This window comes from Myxocyprinus asiaticus, chromosome 43, assembly GCF_019703515.2.
Source record: "Myxocyprinus asiaticus isolate MX2 ecotype Aquarium Trade chromosome 43, UBuf_Myxa_2, whole genome shotgun sequence".
NCBI classification, from domain to species: domain Eukaryota; kingdom Metazoa; phylum Chordata; class Actinopteri; order Cypriniformes; family Catostomidae; genus Myxocyprinus; species Myxocyprinus asiaticus.
The window spans coordinates 23286055-23304704 of record NC_059386.1 but is presented as its reverse complement, the minus strand read 5'-3'; the positions used below and the strand labels follow the sequence as shown (position 1 = coordinate 23304704).

At 38.6% G+C, this 18650-nt stretch overlaps 2 protein-coding genes across 2 annotated transcripts; both read left to right on the top strand.

Annotated features, from left to right (window-relative positions):
* The first annotated feature begins 133 nt into the window (after nt 1-133).
* On the top strand, nt 134-973 carry LOC127433931 (histone H2B 3). Its single transcript, XM_051686308.1, has one exon. The coding sequence runs from the start codon at nt 197-199 to the stop codon at nt 575-577; it is 381 nt and encodes a 126-aa protein (XP_051542268.1). The 5' UTR covers nt 134-196; the 3' UTR covers nt 578-973.
* Nucleotides 974-10010: 9037 nt separating this feature from the next.
* Nucleotides 10011-18647, top strand: LOC127433924 (zona pellucida-like domain-containing protein 1). The gene is made up of 11 exons (XM_051686298.1): nt 10011-10333; nt 10762-10865; nt 11197-11423; nt 12715-12899; nt 13496-13568; nt 13680-13777; nt 14168-14248; nt 14424-14595; nt 14921-15032; nt 15196-15222; nt 17881-18647. Exons 2-11 carry the CDS (start codon nt 10772-10774, stop codon nt 18018-18020), a joined length of 1209 nt encoding a protein of 402 aa, XP_051542258.1. The 5' UTR covers nt 10011-10333; nt 10762-10771; the 3' UTR covers nt 18021-18647.
* The last annotated feature ends 3 nt before the right edge of the window (nt 18648-18650 follow it).

The window sequence follows — 18650 nt, the reverse complement described above, 5'->3', positions numbered from 1 at the left end:
TGGATTGACTCTAAAAGAAGTAGCCAATCGCAGCACGGCACTTAATCCATCATATTATGGAGACGTCCAATCAGAATACAAACCCTTCCTGTTCAAATTTGCATGCCGACTCTATAAATAATGGACAGAAAATTGCGCTACGCGTTTGAATATCCTAACGAACTCGTGACTGTGGTGTATTGTGAAAACTGTCAAAATGCCAGAGCCTGCGAAGTCAGCCCCAGCTCCCAAAAAGGGGTCGAAAAAAGCCGTCACCAAGACCCAGAAGAAAGGGGACAAGAAGAGGCGGAAGACAAGGAAAGAGAGTTACGCCATTTACGTGTACAAAGTATTGAAACAGGTGCACCCGGACACTGGCATCTCCTCAAAGGCGATGGGCATCATGAACTCGTTTGTTAACGATATCTTCGAGCGTATCGCCGGGGAAGCGTCGCGTCTGGCGCACTACAACAAGCGCTCCACCATCACATCACGGGAGATCCAGACGGCCGTGCGACTGCTGCTGCCGGGGGAGCTGGCCAAACACGCCGTGTCCGAGGGTACAAAGGCAGTGACCAAATATACCAGCTCTAAGTGAAAATGAACGAATAAGACTGACATGGAAAATAGAGACTGTGGTCTTTGAGGATGAAAGATGAATACCATATACTGTTGATTGATTAAGCTCTGGCCTTCCGTGAAACCAACATTCACCTGAGATTGTTCCTGTTTGTGAGACATTCGCACGTATGATCACTTGTACTGTACTACTATGGCATATGGCTTGTTATTTGTTAACTAATGTTGCTGTAACTCAAATCGCCGAAGAAAACACTGTGGCTTTTTTTTTTTTTTTATGGATTTCTTCTTGACAGATACGTGGTGAACTTGCTATTCTGTATTCATATTAACACAATGTTTCATGCCTAAATGTTTCTTCATAATTTCCTTACCATTTACCACAAATAAACATATTGGTTAATGGTAAATACAATCCGATTGCTGAGTTTTATTAGCATTTAATAAGTAGCTTGTAACTATGGAGATGAACAAAAATGTAAAGATTATAATTTGTAAAAGCGCTACATTAATTGTTTACTTGAGAATTATTTGATATAATAGGCACGTTATTACCATGGAGATGAACAAATATAAGGTGAATATCCCTAATAGTTTAAGGGATAGTTAACCCAAAAATGAAAATTCTCTCATCATTTACTTACTCACATGCTATCCCAGATGTGTATGACTTTCTCTCTTCTGCTGAACACAAACGAGGATTTTTAGAAGAATTTCTCAGCTCTATAGGTCCATACAATGCAAGTGAATGGTGACCAGAGCTCCAAAAGCTCCAAAAAGGAGATAAAGTCTGTATAAAACATAATCCATATGACTCAGGCAGTTTAATCGATGTCTTCTGAAGCTATCCACTTGGTTTTGGGTGAGAACAGTCCAAAATATAACTCCTTTTTCACTGTACATCTTAACATCAGCAGTCTCCTTGGTGATCATGATTTCAAGCTCGATTACACTTCCTATTGACCAGATAAACCTCAAAAATTGCTTTTGATCCATGCAAAGTCCCAGGAAAGGTGTATACAGGTCTGAGTTCAGCACAAATATTGCCAAATTTGACTTTCGCGGACATTTAAATACATTTTATCCACGATTTACCTCCGTACGCCAGCAAGTCTGATGTGTGACTGGCGAGTACACGCCTCTCTGTACATCACCGTAAACGTCTTGGTTATGTATGTACCCTCAGTTCCCTGAGACGAAGGGAACGAGACATTGCGTCAGGAAGCTGATGCTATGGGGAGTGTCCTTCTATACGATCTAGTTGAAACCTTTCTACAATAACGGCAATTCTAAAATTGGCTATGGTGTTTAAGCCTTTTAGGCGTGAAGCTCTCCGGCATAAAAACAGGCGCGCAAACACCATTCCTCAGAATGATTGAGGGACAAGAGAGCATCGCTCGCACCTCAAAGAACTCTAGAGTCCGTGGTACGGCCAGGTTATTCAATGTCTCATTCCCTATGTCTCAGGGAACCAAGGTTACATGTGTAACAGAGACATTCCCTTACGACTCAGTACACTCGACAGGAAGCTGACGTTATGGGGAACAGAGTCCCATCATGCCGCACTACTCGACATAACCTTCCAGAGAGGAAACATGATGACGCAGTCCCACAGGACGGTGACCGACATGAATATGCCGCAAGTGAATGTCCCTCATGTGGGCCAGGAGGTGAACACTCAGAATGGATATATGAACTGTAGTCATATAGTATGAATTAACCCCTTCACGAACCCAGTCAGGAAGGAAGTTTATTTGTAATTAAAGTGCTTGTGACTTTTGGGAAATGCAACGTTCTGAATGTAGGTAGTTGTGTAAAAAGTCAGGGAGCCCGTACTTAAAGAGGGGCATAAGTATATGCTTGGCCAATGAAATAGCAAGTGCTCTAGACAGAGATGACTTGCTATGAGAGAGATGTTACGTCTAGGTTGTAAAACCTTGCGAATGAGTTTTGAGAAGCCCATCCTGCTGCAATACATATGTCTTGTAAGGACACACCGTTTGTCCATGCCCATGAGTGTACTTTAACACCATATGGGCAATTCGCACCCTGCAACTCGTAAGCCAGTGCGATTGCGTTAACGATCCAGTGAGAAAGTCTTTGCTTGGAAACGGACATTCCTTTCATGCATCCTCCATAGCACACAAAAAGCTGGTCAGACAGTCCTGAATTGGCAGGTGTGCTCAACGTATGTGTAGCGCTAGCAAAGGGCATAACAAATGCAAGGACTGTTTCTCATTTGAATTAAATGGAGGAAGGAAAAAGGCTTGAAGGTGAACCACCTGCACTCTGAAGAGTGTGGTTAGAACCTTCGGCACATAGCCTTTTTCAGGGTTTGACAGTGGTTTTTGAAAGATCCAGACCAAACTCCAGACATGAATTGTCAACTGACAGTGCTTGCAAATCACTCAGGCCAAAGCCAGCAGTAATGCGGTCTTACATTTCCTTTAGTGTGCAATATAGCTGTTTGTGCGTGTAAACGGTCTGCAAAGTTAAAAAGCAAAAGTCCACACCAAAGGGAGTTACTCTCTTCCACAGAAAACATTGCTCCTGAACTGCCTGAAATGCCTGGTTTGCAGTCCAGCCATTACCTCCGTGACATAGCTACATCACTATGTAACACATTTGCATAATGCCAACCTCAGGAATGCGCTGCTCAGGAAGCCTCGGGAGCTAAAACTTGGTTATGGTAAGGGGCGTTACATTTCGCAATGCCAGCCCCCTCTCTGGCGATCAGGCTCCAGAATTCCTGGAGCAGGGCTTGGAAACGTTGTGCTAGCTCCAGACGTAACTCCAAGAGGGCTTGGTGTTGGTCTTGCTGGATGCTGGCGAGGGACTTGATATCTTCGTCCAGCAGTGTAGAGTCCATAACGGCGTTATCCTCCAATTACTGGGTTTCGGCACCACTGTAACACGTTTCTAAGTTCGTGGGCAATGGAGGAGTCAGGAGACATCGAATAGTCAAAGGTGAGTATTTTATTACTCTCTCTCAGTGTCTTACAAAACTTAAACCAAAAACACTAACAGGTTAATAGTATAACATATAACTTCAGGAACAGGCTCTGGTCTCTCTCTCCCACTCTGATGCTCTGGCGTGCCTTTTCAGGTCTCCCTCCACCATCGCTATAATTAGAGACAGGTGACGAGCCTTACCGCTCTCTCTCTCCTGCAGACCGACACATGACCACGCCCCCCATGCCACAGAGGTGCTGCAGCAATGTACAGTATGAAAACAATTGTGTTTTTTTAACATTAAAGCATGTAAACCTATTCTAGTATGAACCTGTAAATGAGCATAATATGGGCTGTTTTAGAGAAAGCGCACGCAATTCAACATACTCCAGAGGCTCGAAGGGAGGCCCTGCGAGCACTTTTAGGACCAAAGTTAGGTCCCAAGTCACGACTGTAGCTGGGTGAGAGGGATTTAGCCTCCCTGCGCCCTTAAGGAAATATGATTAAATCATGTTTGCCTATAGAGGTGCCAGCTTCAGGTGCATGATATGCAGATACAGTATAGTCGCCACAGAAACCCTGCGTGACCCCTGCATCCAATCGTTCTTAAAGAAATTTACGAATTTTAGCATCTCGTGGACGGTGCTCTAGCCTGTAAAATGGTGTTCATAACCGACTGAGCCAATTCTTGATCGTCCGCTGTGCTCCGTTCAAAGGCCATACCTGTAGACTTCACAGCTCTGGCTGGGGATGCCAAATCGTGCTTTGTGTTTGAGAGAGAAGGCCTCTCTTCAACAGTATTTCCCATGGAGATCCGTCCAGTATTTCCACCATCTCCAGAAACCTGGACTGATTGGGCCATTTTGGCACAATTAACAACTGTTTCCATGTCCACTCAGACTCTGCTGATGACAGAATGAAGGTGGCGCACCGGGGGAAACGCATACTTGCATTTCGCAGGCCATACATGGGCATCATGGCGACTTATATACGCCACTACTTTTGTGTTTTCCGAACGAATTAGAATGTGGTGATTCACGATGGCGGAATGAAAAGCTCTCAAAGATAGAAAGACAGCCAGTAGCTCTAGGCGGTTGACATGCCACACCCGTTTTGCACCTGTCCAGGTGTCTAAAGTCAGGGGTCCATCACACACACTGCCTCAACCTGTGTTGGATACATCTGTGGTCAGCACTTTCCTTCTGACCCAGTATAACACCATGTTGGTAGAAGGCCGGAGCTGTGCATGGTGCTAGAGCAGCCAGACAGCGGCGAGTCACCACGATGCGCAATGTGGAACATCGCTTGAGTCAGTACTGGGAGGTCTCATGTGTAACAGACATAATGGTATGACAGCGGATGCTGCCGCCATAAAACTCAGCATTCTCTTTGATGACTTCAGTAGTAATGTTTTTCCAGTTTGAACTGAGACAGACACCGAAGAAAGGTCTGTACACGCTCATTCATGAGATGCACATGCATGCTCACAGAGTCAAGACAAACTCCTAAAAAGTAGATTTATTGGCTGGGGAAAAATTTGCTTTTTTGCTTGGAGAGTGTGAATCTCTGTATAAACTGAATCATATGACCATGCTCGATCGTTTTAAACATCCAGTCTGACACGCCCATGAGGACTTGCCATGCATTCATGCAGTAGGACAGCAGGCTTATTAATTCATCTGAAACAACCTCTATCGCGTTCTTTGCAAGAAGATTGTATATTTCGGCTCGTAACACTGATGTGTCTTCGGACGGAACCGTGGAAGACAGAACACCATTGAAATGGTCGGCTGACGTGCAAATTGGATTGTATAACCATGTTCGATCATTTTTAGCACCCAGTCGGAAATGCCCATAAGGGCTCGCCTTGCATCCGCATAACGGGACAGAGGGCAATTTGGTTTGTTCATTGTATGATATAATGTGCCGCTCACCATTGGGAAGCAGTTGTGCATAATATGTGGGCTTTGAAGTGGGAAAGCTCTTTACTGAAAAAGTGTTAGCGTCTCGTGCAACTAGCGCTGATTGAGGGCCCTCGACCTCTTGGCCCCCACCGTGCCTCCTCGTGTGATCCCTCGGGAGTCACAGAAAAGGCGGATGGGAGGGCACGGGAGGCAGAATCGTCCCTCAGAACGAGGGTGATTAGCAAGCGAAGCGTCTTGAGACTCATGCCCTCACAGTGAGGGCAGTCTGTCTCTATGAGAGCTATCTCTGCGTTGGTGCAGCCCAGACAGTGAATGCAGCTCTCATGCTGATCTGACGGCGAGATATGTCCCTCGCATAAGGAACACTTACAGAATGACATCGCTAAAAAGACGCTTACACGTAAGAGGCTCTTTAATTTTATATAAACAATAACACAATAGCTTATAAGGACACAAAACTCCTGCCAAAGCGCTGAGGGGAATCAGGATGCTGAAGCAGGCTGTTCACCAGCAAAGTGTCAAGCGGCGAGGCAGAGTAAATGTTCAATGGAACACTGCAAGGGAGCGGTGATTCTTCTCATTGCCGTGAACATCCCGCCCGGTGACTCGTGTATATCGACAGCAAAGTAGTAGAAGGCTTCTAGACGAGAGATGAATCGCTGTCTTGAAAATTCTGAGGAATGGTGTTTGCACGCCCGCTTTTATACCTGACAGCTTCTCGCCTAAAAGGGCAGGGCTTAAACATCATAGCCAATTTATTGTAGAAATGTCATATAGAAGGACACTCCCCATAGCGTAAGCTTCCTGACGCAATGTCAAGTGTACTGAGATGTAAGGGAATGCCTCTCATTCAGAAGTTGCTGATGTCTTTGTTGTTTTCTGCTCTGATTTGGACAAAATATTACAAAACATCTGTGATGATCCCGTCTGTATGAATGTAAGAGCTGCTTTTAACTCATGAATAATACAAAGAAAGCAACCAAGGCATATTAGTAAATAAGACTTAATGTTTACATTGTAGTCTGGTGGTGTGAATAAAGTCTGATCACTATGGTATGTTGTGTAGTTTATTGATTAACATTAGCATAAACATTAAATATATACTACATATTTACATTATAGTGCTTTTTTATTTATTACAATGTGTTACAGTTATTGCATACCTTTTTACAGTCTGAGTGTTATGAATAACATCGTCGTATGTGCAATTCCAGTTTAATTGTATCCGAATTGATGGTTTTGTAAATAAAATTGACATGTGTACAGATAACTGACATGTCTAAATAAATAAGCAAAGACCCAGAAGTGTTTTTATCCATGCTCTCCCCCTTCATTGCTGCTTGACTTTGGCGAAATTAAGCTGTCACTTGAAAGATAAAACTTTACTGAAAGAAAAAATACATTTTGGCTCTGGTAATTACACAGCAGTATAGCCTTTTCAAGATTTATAAATAGGAACAAAAATTATGCAGACTTTTGTCGCATCCCACAGCGTAGCATGTTGAAGAAATGTGGAATTTTGGTCACAAACATGGCGTCGTGGTCACACAGTGACGTCACATGGAACAGGTCAATAGCACCATCTAGCGATCTGCACATGCATCAGTCACTAGGAAGTGTAGTCAAGCTTGAAATCATGGTCGCCAAGGAGACTGATGTCAAGATGCACCACCTGGTATTAAGATGCATTTCAGGTAATCCAATCACATGTGGTCAGTCCTAAATACAGGTCTAAATAGTTTTGTGGTCTGATCACAGAAACCACATACGAATGTGGTCAAAAAGGCATGTTTCCACATCGCACTTGAGGTGTAAACGCTAAGGGCCCAAACATACTTCATGCAAGTATGCAAACGCAGCAGCGAGCGCTTCGCCAACTTATGGCCAACGCGTGATCCCGTTGAACATACATTACGTGTGGTCTTGCATTGCTCTGGCGGTTACAAACCTTGGACCACAAGGGGGAAGAGAGTTTTTTTAGGCACCACAAAACCGCATGTGGTGGAGTCAACATGTTGACAGTTGAGGAGTGTGCTTTTGTATTTGCTAAAAAGATGACTGAAAAATATGTTTGTATAATCTAACTTGTTCGGCAAGACTCTCCTCAAATTGCTGCTCTGCCATGACAGTTGTTGATTGAAAAAAGAAAATCTGCTGTAGCACCCCTTGCAGCAACGCTGAGAATACAGCGCGTACTTGCGTTAGTTTATGAATTGCGCTCTGACATATTTCACAATGCAACGACATGTGAAATCGAGCTTGCGTAGCAAGATGCATCTGCATTCACATGCCTTAATCCATCGTGTATGCGTCCCGGCAGAAGTGAAGCACCGCCCCTCACCTGCCAATCAACCGCTGCACTAAAACAAGAGTTAAAACTTTGCCTTTACGAGCAGCTTTAAAATAACTATCCAATCTGAAAATTTAAAAAAGCGGATACATACACAATCACGTGCTTCACAAATCTTCTTTAGTATGTCTGATATCAACACAGATGACAAGCACGAACACCTGAAGCTCCTTTAATAAATAACAGATCATTCTGCTTGACATGTTACATTTGTGCTTAGATAAAATTTCAACCGGATCTGGGAGAAACAGCATGCCATTTTTGTCGCGCTTTCTTTGTCTTTCTGACTTTATTGCGCTTTATTATCATGCAGTAACACAATGACATAGTGATTGATATATGTCGTCATTAAACAGAGACCTATCCCTCCAAATCCGAACACAAGTGGTAACAGGAGGTGCATTTAAGTGACCAGGTGTAAACAGCGATATGTCTCACCTGATCACATGTGATTAGATCACCCGAAACACAACATAATACCAGGTGGAAATGGGGCCATTAAGTCTTATGGATTACTTTTATGCTGCCTTTATCTCCTTTTTAGAGTTCTGGTCACCATTCACTTGCATTGTATGAACCTACAGAGATAAAATATTCTTCTAAAAATCTTCGTTTGTGTTCTGCTAAAGAAAGAAAGTCATACACATCTGGGATGGCATGAGGGTGAGTAAATGATGAGAGAATTTAAATTTTGGGGTGAACTATCCCTTTAAGGAGTTCCATTATGTTTATGAAAAAACTGAATTAATTGAATTTATGAAATAATTAGAAAAATTTTTATCAGTTTGAATCTGAAGAGATCGTCACAGTGCAGATCATTGGCTAGCTATACAGGTGTAGTCAAACCAAGTTACTTCAAAAGCCATATAAATGTTCTAGTATCCAAAAGATTAAAAATGAAACAATGTGACAGAGGAACCAGATAGCCAGATTGACTGTCTGTTTTAGAAGATCATGTACTACGTTGTTCCAGTCTCATATAATTTTAAGAGGGGTTGTCTTTGTTAAAATAACACTCTGACGATGGCAGGCTTTGTTTGAAAGGGTGGGATATCTATTTCTAGAAAATGATGAGGTGAGGAGACCATCTTTTCTCACGAAGACGACATATCTGAAACCAGTTGCACAAAAAAGGATATTTGTTTGTGTGTGTGTGTGTGTGTGTGTGTATGTGTGTAAACGTGTGCATATCTTATGAAAAATAATATGAATAGATTGGATTACTAACACCATTGGTATTGTTGGTTTAAGATTCTGTATTGTGATGCTCTTCATTATCATCAGTTCATAAAATATAAAACAAAAGAGTGCTAAAATTACTTAAGCAGTTAAGAGTTTGACTTTTGACTAACAATAAAAATGTGCTTATTTTTTTTTTAAAAATCTATTATTTTATTATTAAAATCTTTAGCAAAATAGGTTATATAAGTTATATATACACCATAATAGTCAGTGCACCATGTGTCTAATAGAATGGACCATGTTTCATTTCGTTCTTTATTGTAAATTTGAACACCTTTTGTTTTCAAGTGACACTTGTTGCATAATGCATCATTATAATAACACAGTTAAAGGGATAGTTCACCCAAAAATGAAAATTATCTCATCATTTCCTTACCCTCATGCCATCCCAAATGTCTGACTTTCTTCTGCTGAATACAAACAAAGAATTTTAGAAGAATATTTCAGCTCTGTAGGTCCATACAAAGCAATGCAATGCAAGTGAATGGTGGCCAGAAATCTGAAGGTCCAAAAAGCATATAAAGGCAGCATAAAAGTAATCCATAAGACTCCAGTGGTTAAATCCATATATTCAGAAGTAATATGATAGGTGTGAGTGAGAAACAGATAATTATTTAAGTCATTTTTCACTATGAATTCTCCTCCCTGCCCAGAAAAATGTGAATTGCTAAAAACAAAAGAATGTGAAAGTGGGGATTTATGGTAAAAAAAAAAAAAAAAAGGGCTTAATTATTGATCTGTTTCTCACCCACACCTATCATATCACTTTTGTAGACACGGATTTAACCACTGGAGTCTTATGGATTACTTTTATACTGCCTTTATGTGCTTTTTGGAGCTTCAAAGTTCTGATCACCATTCACTTGTATTGTATGGACCTACAGAGCTGAAATATTCTCTAAAAATCTTAATTTGTGTTCAGCAGAAGAAAGTAAGTCATACACATCTGGGATGGCATGAGGGTGAGTAAATGATGAGAGAATTCATATTTTTGGGTGAACTATTCCTTTAAGTGAAGCCTACACAGTGATAGAATGCATTAAAATAATATACTGTCTGTCTGTATGAAATAGCCATGTGAGTAAGATGGTGCACGTATTCCAGCCAAGTTACCTGATAATGAATTTATTCTGATCTGAGCTCCTCGTGTTACTGCTTTGGTTCCCCTTATTTCTCATAACCCCTGTTTTGTTTACAGTGCCCTCCCTTACACCTATTGCTATAAAGGGGTCAGTATATATAGTTAAGGCATAAACACGGAGAAAGTGACAGAGGCAAGAAACTACAGAAGGTGAACTCATACAAGGTAGTGCATGCTCTTTATAATTTTGTTTATTTTTAATACAATACAACTTTTACACAAATGTAACTACTGACAACTATATTAACGGTAAAATTTGTAATTAAAATGTATTTTTTATTTGATATATAATAATGGATTGGAAATGTTTTACTCAATCATCAGGAAGTAAAGATTCTTTCTTTTATCTATCTATATATCTATATGTCTGTCTGTCTGTCTGTATGCCTTTTCAAAAAAGTGTCAGATGTTTAGGCCCTCTCATCAAAAACATGTGACAGATCAGAATTATTCAGTGCTCGTATGTTAGAGATGCATGCAGAACGGAAAGCGTTTGCGTTTTCTTACAGTAAATGGCTTTTTTGCTTTTAAAAAGTGTTTTTGAGTCAATCAAGGTCAAGGTGATAGTGTGATGTGTGGGATTTTCCCTGCAGCTAGAGCATAATGTGGCTGTCCCTCCTTGTGTATCAACTTGCCCTGATTCTCCAGTCTGAAGCTCAGAATGCCTGCCTCATCAGCCCAACATTTAGAGAGCCAGGTCAGTCACAGCATACATGCATCCATCTCCTCTTCCTCTTTAAGCATCCTTATTTTCCTCTTCACTATATCTCACCTTTCATATCTTTGGAAACAAAAAAGGAACCTGAGACCACTCTGTAATCTGAGGAGTGTATTTTCTTTAACAGGTAGGATGATAATAGGGCTCAGCGTAATGATGTGTCCTCCTTTTAGTTGTGGTTCATGTGGTTTTATATGTCCTACCAGCATATGTAGCTTGATTGATTTCTGTATTAATAATAAGACGGGCAAACAGTTAACATTATGAAAAGTTACCATGACCATTGCTGTTCTTTTCATTTATTTTACAGACAGCTCTGATATCACAGTCATGTGTGGCACAAACAGGATGGATCTGCAAATTTTGCTGTGTCCCATCTACTTCATTGGATATAATGAATCCACATTGGCTTTTAATGGCCTGTTTGCCAAACCCGAGTGCAAAGGAACAGCTGACTGGACCGCCAACCCACCTGTACTGAAATTCCAATTCTACATCACTGAAACGTCCATATCTGCTTGCTCCAACAAGCTGACGGTAGTAGATATTTTTTTCAGCAGATATAATAATCATAATAATAATAAATATTAATGAGACAAAAATAATTGTATAGCAAAATACCAAAAATAAAATACACCTTCAAAGGTCAGAGTACCGAAACAGAAAAAAAGAAAGCCTAATAATACCATAAAAATAAAAGAATGACAATAAAAGTGTAACATTTTGCTAAAAAATAAAATATATTAAATATTAAATAATATTAAATTATTAAAATATATATTTATCAAAAGCTACCATAAAAAGATGTCTTCAGAAGCTTTTTTAAAAATGCGAATATTTAGAGTTTGTCTAATGTCAATAGACCATAACATTCTGGTTCTGGACGTAAAAATCCCATTCATTTATCCCATAGACTAATAGATTTTCAACTATAACTTATAAACCTTTAAAGACAGAGCTACCGTGAGCTACGAGGTTGTTCATCGATGGGATATGCTTCCGTTGAAGCCATCTGTCTGCGTTATTTCAAATGCATCATTTAAAAATCATATATGATAGTGGAATTAATGGTAAACAACTACATTACCCATGGTACAGCAGAGAAAGCTTCACTAATCAAATGTCTTGTATGTTAAATAATAATAATAATAAATAATTTAAAAAAAGTTTGTGATGTTGTGATTCATCTCGGAGCTGGTTGTTTTGGTTCATGGCGTACTCCTCTGTTATGAAGGATTTTATAAAAAAGTATATGGAAGAAATTGGGGAAAATATTTCTGCAACCCAGATAGCTGAAAAAGTGGGCAGTCACTGTGTAGGCTGTATGGGCGCTCTATAGGTAAAAGGTTCCGTGTTTTTTGTTTTTGGGCATAACGGCTAAAAGCAGCATCACCTGATCCGTTATTGTTTACATAACTCTATATATATATATATATATATATATATATATATATATATATATATATATATATATATATATATATATATATATATATATATATATAGCATTAGAATGCCTTAAACACCAATTGTTTACAAACATATTTTGTACAATTATTATTCAAGTCATTCAGTACAAACAATTAAAAAAAAAAAAAAACTTAAAGTCCATCTTGTACTTAATGGGCAACCAAAGAAATTGAGCTAAAACAGGTGTATTAATGTCTTTTGTTTACATAAATTACTTGTGTATGGAATGAAATTGGTCAGACATAGGTTGTCATTTTTTTCGTTAGATTTTTAGAATGCTCAAAAGTTACTTTAAATGAGACATGCGTCTTTCTTTATACAGTATATAATAAACTATTGAACTTATTCAACTCAACAGATCACTCAGGAGGTGGGATCTGGGCTGTTCTCTGACTTCTCTAGTGTGCAGTCTGTGAACATCTCTGGGATGGTCAACTCTCAGGACCCAAATGCTGGAACCATCACCTACCGGCAGGATATGATATACCTCTTTTCCTGTAGATACCCACTGCAGTACTTAGTGAACAACACAGAGATGAGTGTGTGAGTGCCATCAATATAAAGGAGAGACCGGGGCTAGTTGTCACACTTTTTATTTTTTTAGCCAATTTCAGAGTCTTGGCTACAAAAAGCAAACATTTCCAACATTATATCTCTGGACAAAAAATACATTTAACACATGTTGACCTTTTGTGACCCAGGAGAATCCCAGGAGATAAGCAGTTACAGAAATACTCAAACCAGCCCATCTGGCACCAACAATCATGCCACGGTCAAAACCACTGAGATCACATTTTTCCCCATTCTGATGGTTGATGTGAACATTAACTGAAGCTCCTGACCCATATCTGCACTTGCACTTTTGCCACACAATTGGCTGATTAGATAATTGCATGAATAAGTAGGTGTACAGGTGTACCTAATTAAGTGCTCAGTGAGTGTATAACAAACTATTATTTTGTTCAACAGAAATTGTATTGAATACATGTACTACAAATAAAACATGTGATATCTTACCCAGACCTTGTGACAACTAGTCCTGGTCTCCTGAAATGTGTATAATCTAAATGAGCTGATGATCTAATCAGATATTATGTCATGCAAATACAAACTGTTGTCACTCTGTGATTTTTGGGCAGATCTGGAGTGAATCTGGCAATTAAAGACAATAATGGTAGTTTTATCAGCACTCTCAGCATGCAGCTATTTGAGGTAGGTTCATTTTCTTTGGCTTGTAATTTTGTACTGACGTGTTATTATGTAATGATACTGATCACTGTTTTATGATGTGTTCATAATCTGGTTTTCCACCCTGACTCAAAGGACATCACATATACAACTCATCTCTTTGTACCCCCAACGGGTCTCCAGCTGAAGTCTAGGATTTTTGTGGAAGTCCGAGCCACTAATCTCACACAAAGGTACTTTTCTTACATTTAGATTTAGTTATGTTTTCCAGGATGATCCTTGTAGGGTAGCAACTCTGAATGAAACTCAAGAATGTAGTCCCTGGCCCTGTTCTCAGAGGGTCCTACTAAGATCTTCTTTGGTAGAGCCTACTTAGTGGGCCCTGCAAAGAAGGGCCGCCCCCATAAAAACATATGAATTTTAGTGAAGGCCCTGGTGTTATCTGGAATGAAAACCCAGACCTTTCTGAAATGATCACAGGTTGAAGTATAGTAACTTGCTAAGTGAAAATCTACAGTATTAGGAAATGATGTCGAAACTGAGCTTCTGTGCTTTCGATTTTTTCACAAGTTTGCCTTTAGTATTGAAGCTGTCTGATCACTTTAAAATTTTGTTTTATAAAGGTTCAATGTTCTGTTGGATCGGTGCTATGCAACCACTAGCCCTTACCCAGTCAACAGCACATCCTTTGACCTGTTTGTTGGGTAAGTGTGAAGAAGGCTGAAATCTCTGTGTCCTTTAATCAATTTGACAATTTTTTTAACTGATCAACAGTCTAATTGTAAACTATTCCACCAAATGATTCCAATCTAAATTTGAATCATTGAAAATTATTAAATGAAAAGTGATGTCAAAGCTTTCATTCTCTGCCTTTCTCAGATGTACTCAAGATCCACAAACCGTAATGGGTGTGAATGGAGAACAACAGGTGGCACGCTTCTCGTTTGAGGCTTTTCGCTTCGTAGAGCACAAGAACAGGACAGTGTCGACATTTTACATTCACTGTGCCACCAGACTCTGCGAGACCACTTTCTGTAGATCCTTGCGCCAGGTATGAATACACCTTACAAATTGATAAACATACAGGTTTATCAAAAACCTCAACATGTAACAGGGCCGGTACTAAGATGCAGTCTTTGGTAAGGGGTGGGGGGCAGAACATTAATACTTTTGCTGTCAGGCTGGGCAGGGGCATCAGAAGTGTCTGTGGGAGCTTAAGGCAAATCTAGGGGGCAATGCCCCCCAGCTCCCCTTTATACCCAGCAACGATAACATACAATAGGGCCTCAAATGAAAACCCCACTATGTCAGTATGTTCCACTGACCCAATCCAGCATCTAACAGTATTCAAATGCATTGTATGGCACTATAATCAGAATTGCACAAGTTCTCTAAGGAGGAGGAGAGACGTCCAATCGGCTCAAGGAACCTCAGTGAGTGATGTTGCGACAGTCACCTCTGGACCAATCATGACCAAAGTGGACAGTGGCAAGACAGCCACCAGCTCTGCCATGTTGCATGAATATGTAAACATGACTATGGATTCGGATGTTGTACTATAATTTGCATATTTATGCTGTATATAACTTTCAATATAATACAGTGACTGAGTTTAAACTCGCCTTTTTTCATCTTTTTCAAATCCTTTTAGGAGAACCAACTGCACCTGTTTCCGAAGGTATACATCTTTTTTCTATAATGTAGTAAACTAGCAAGGAAATCTGGATTAAAGGATCAGATACTATAATAATTTTTTTTCTAAATCCACCAATAAACCAACAGTATTTGCCCCAGGTCACACTTATAATCAGGGTTGGAGAGTAACGGAATACATGTAACGGGATTACATATTTAAAATACAAAATATTAGTAACTTTATTCCATTTCAGTTACAATTTAAATCGTTGGTAATCCAAATAGAGTTAAATTCAAAAAGTATTTTGATTACTGAAGAGTTTACTTTGCATTTTACTGTCATTTGTTTCATTTAATATTTAGTCCTTTCAGATGAAAAACATTTATACATATAAACGATGTGATCCAAAGTGCATTTGAACAGCGGTGAAACACTTTCTTATGATGTGTTACATTCATACGAGCAGACAGAGAAGTAAGTTTGGAGCAGAAGAAATAGAAATAAACCTTGTGTAAATTGTCAGCTTTACGCTAAGCTAAAATGCTATTTATAGCCAATCGTGTTATCTGGCACGAGATTGTGTTATATATATTTTTTTATCAAGAAAATCCACGCTAGATCATAATTTTTTCTCTGCTAAAACATTTGATATTATGGCAAAAATCATATATTTGATAATTTTTTGTTTTTCTTTAAAAAGATCTAAAACCCCTTAAAACAAGATCAATTTGATTTATCTTGTTTTAGAAACAACACTGCATAAGATATTTAGGTTTTTCAGAGAATGTATTTTTAACATGTGTATTTTGTCTTACTGTAAAACAAAAAACAAGTGAAAACAATCTACCAGTGCTGAAGAAGTTCCTTTAATTTTGAAACAATATATCCGTTGTTTTATTATTTAAAACTTCTTTTGTTTGGTTCTTTGTGCTGTATTTCTTTTAAATAATCCTTAATAAAGACCCATTGGTTTGACATTTTGTGCAAAGACATATTAAAGGTGCACTCAGTAATTTTTTCCTCATTAAAAAAGGTTTAACTCTAAAATAAATAAATTGTATTTTTGAAAACATATGTATAAAATCATGAATACTCACACAAGATGAGGACTGTAGTCATATCAGTAACCTTATAAAAGCTGTTTTATTCTACATGGAGAGGGTTCGCACATGGGGGCTGCCATGTTAGAATCACATGACCAGCTGAATACTACTCACTTAATCTCAGTAACCGTTCTGTTATTGGACACTTTCACTCATTGATTAAAGTAGTCATGTCTGACTGTGAATACTACATTTCTACAATGGCATCTGAAACTGAAAACTACTGATTTTAAATGATGCTGCATCCACGCCGCTAGGTGTCACGGTTAGTCCAAATGACACTAACAGAAAAGTTTTTGAGTGCCAGTGTTGCCAACTTGGCGATTTTGATGCTAGTTTTAGCGAATTTTTGAAACCCTTAGCAAGTAAAAGAGCCATCAAGCAACTAGCAAAAAAATGTAGCAACTTTTGTAGTCTGCTTTAGCGACATTCTTCCACATGTGGCGACATAAAAAAACATCAGCTCAATCGTGAATGATGTCTCATTTTTCTCGGTGTTCTAGCGCCCCCCTGAGTTTCAAGTAAAATGACTGACCTGCATGCCATCAGCAGTTGGATTTATGTGCATATGGATGTTCTATAAAACGAATGACTGATGAGCTGACGTGTTGTTGGTATTTGTTGCGACAATTTCAACCTCTGTTCACGTGCATGCTCTCCATTTAGAAAAGAAGTCAGCCTACAGCGATAGAAGAGCATTGAGAAATTATTTAGCAGGGCGGGAGAGAGAATGAGTGAGAGAATGGATATGAACCCCTGATCTATAATAAAGTGTAGAGATAAGCGATACGAACAGATGAGGTGTCAATGTAGAAAAGTCATTGTGACACAGTAATACACACTGATGGTTCAGCATCACACAACATATGTAAAAAAATAATAATAATAAAAATAAAAAAAAATTATATATATATTTATTTATTTATTTTTTTTTTTACAACGGCACGAGGCAATGTATATATATGTATGTATGTATTACCTCCAAAACAGGTCCACGTGAGGCATTATAAGGCATATAGATCCATGTTTAAAAATTAATTAAAATGATATTATTTATTATTAATTAATTATTGCTAGGATAATTTTGGACTTTGACATTGTTCAATAATGCAGTTTAATTACAAAACAAAATAAATACATAGAAATCCCCCACTGTCTGAATGTTTGACAAGTTAAATTAGTGATAACTAAATAATTAGTAGTAAAATACTAATTGTAAAATCATTAGTTCAATAAAACATAATAATAAAAATAATAAAACATTGGTTCTACACCTTTAAAGAATTGCCATAGCTCTGGAAGCCAATCATTTACATATGTAAATTTGACGTCTTGCGTAATAAATGACGTCATCGCGGGATTTGGCTACTTTTAGCGAATTTCAGCGAGCCTTTGGCGACCTCCCATGATAAATAGCTGGCGAGTGGCAATACTGCTGAGTGCCCCTTTAAGTGTGACTTAAGCGTCCATATACTTTTCGGAGTAGTTGAATTTCAAACCAAACAAGTTAAAATGCAGAACCGTTTGTCAGTATTAAACATGTGCATTGTTTATGGCTAACTTTAAATTTGATGTACTTCTGTGTATATCTGTGCAGTGTCTAAGGATCTGAAACGGCAAGAGGCAATGGTAGGCGTTTCCGTGGCAGCAGGGGTATTCTGTCTGCTGTGCATCGTCATGCTGGCTGTGCTTGTCTACAGGAAGTCCAATATAGACAAAGCATCCCTATTCCACTGATGTCTCTCAGAAACAGATATCCCACTCGGCCTCTAAGACGGTTTGTTAGCATGTTATGAGAACAATTCACAGAAGAGAGGATACTGAAATGGAACATAAATAGGACCTATAGACAATTAGATGACAATTCTCTTATATCAAAATATCATCATGTCCAAAGCAGACCACTTTTTATTAAAAAACAAACAAACTGCTGAGTGGTTCAGATTTTCTGTATTTTTTTTTTGCAAGTAAATGCTCATTCTAATTACTATAGATTTTAATATATATTAATGGAAATAATGGTGAATTTCTTCTGCATTTTGGGTTTTCTGTGAGGATGTTCTTGTTTTATATATATATATATATATATATATATATATATATATATATATATATATATATATATAGTAGCATTAAGCAGTTTTGTAGTAGGCACTGGCCATCATAACTCAGATTTGTACTTAAACAGAATTATGTTCCTCATTTAAAACCAATGTAACTCCACTTATAATTAACACAAACATTTAAAAGAAGTGCCTATTTGAGGAATTCCATGGTTATAGTTTTTACATAAAATGTATGATTAATAAATTGAAGGACTGTTTCATTGATGTAAAAGCACATTAATCATTAAAGCAAAAGAGCAGA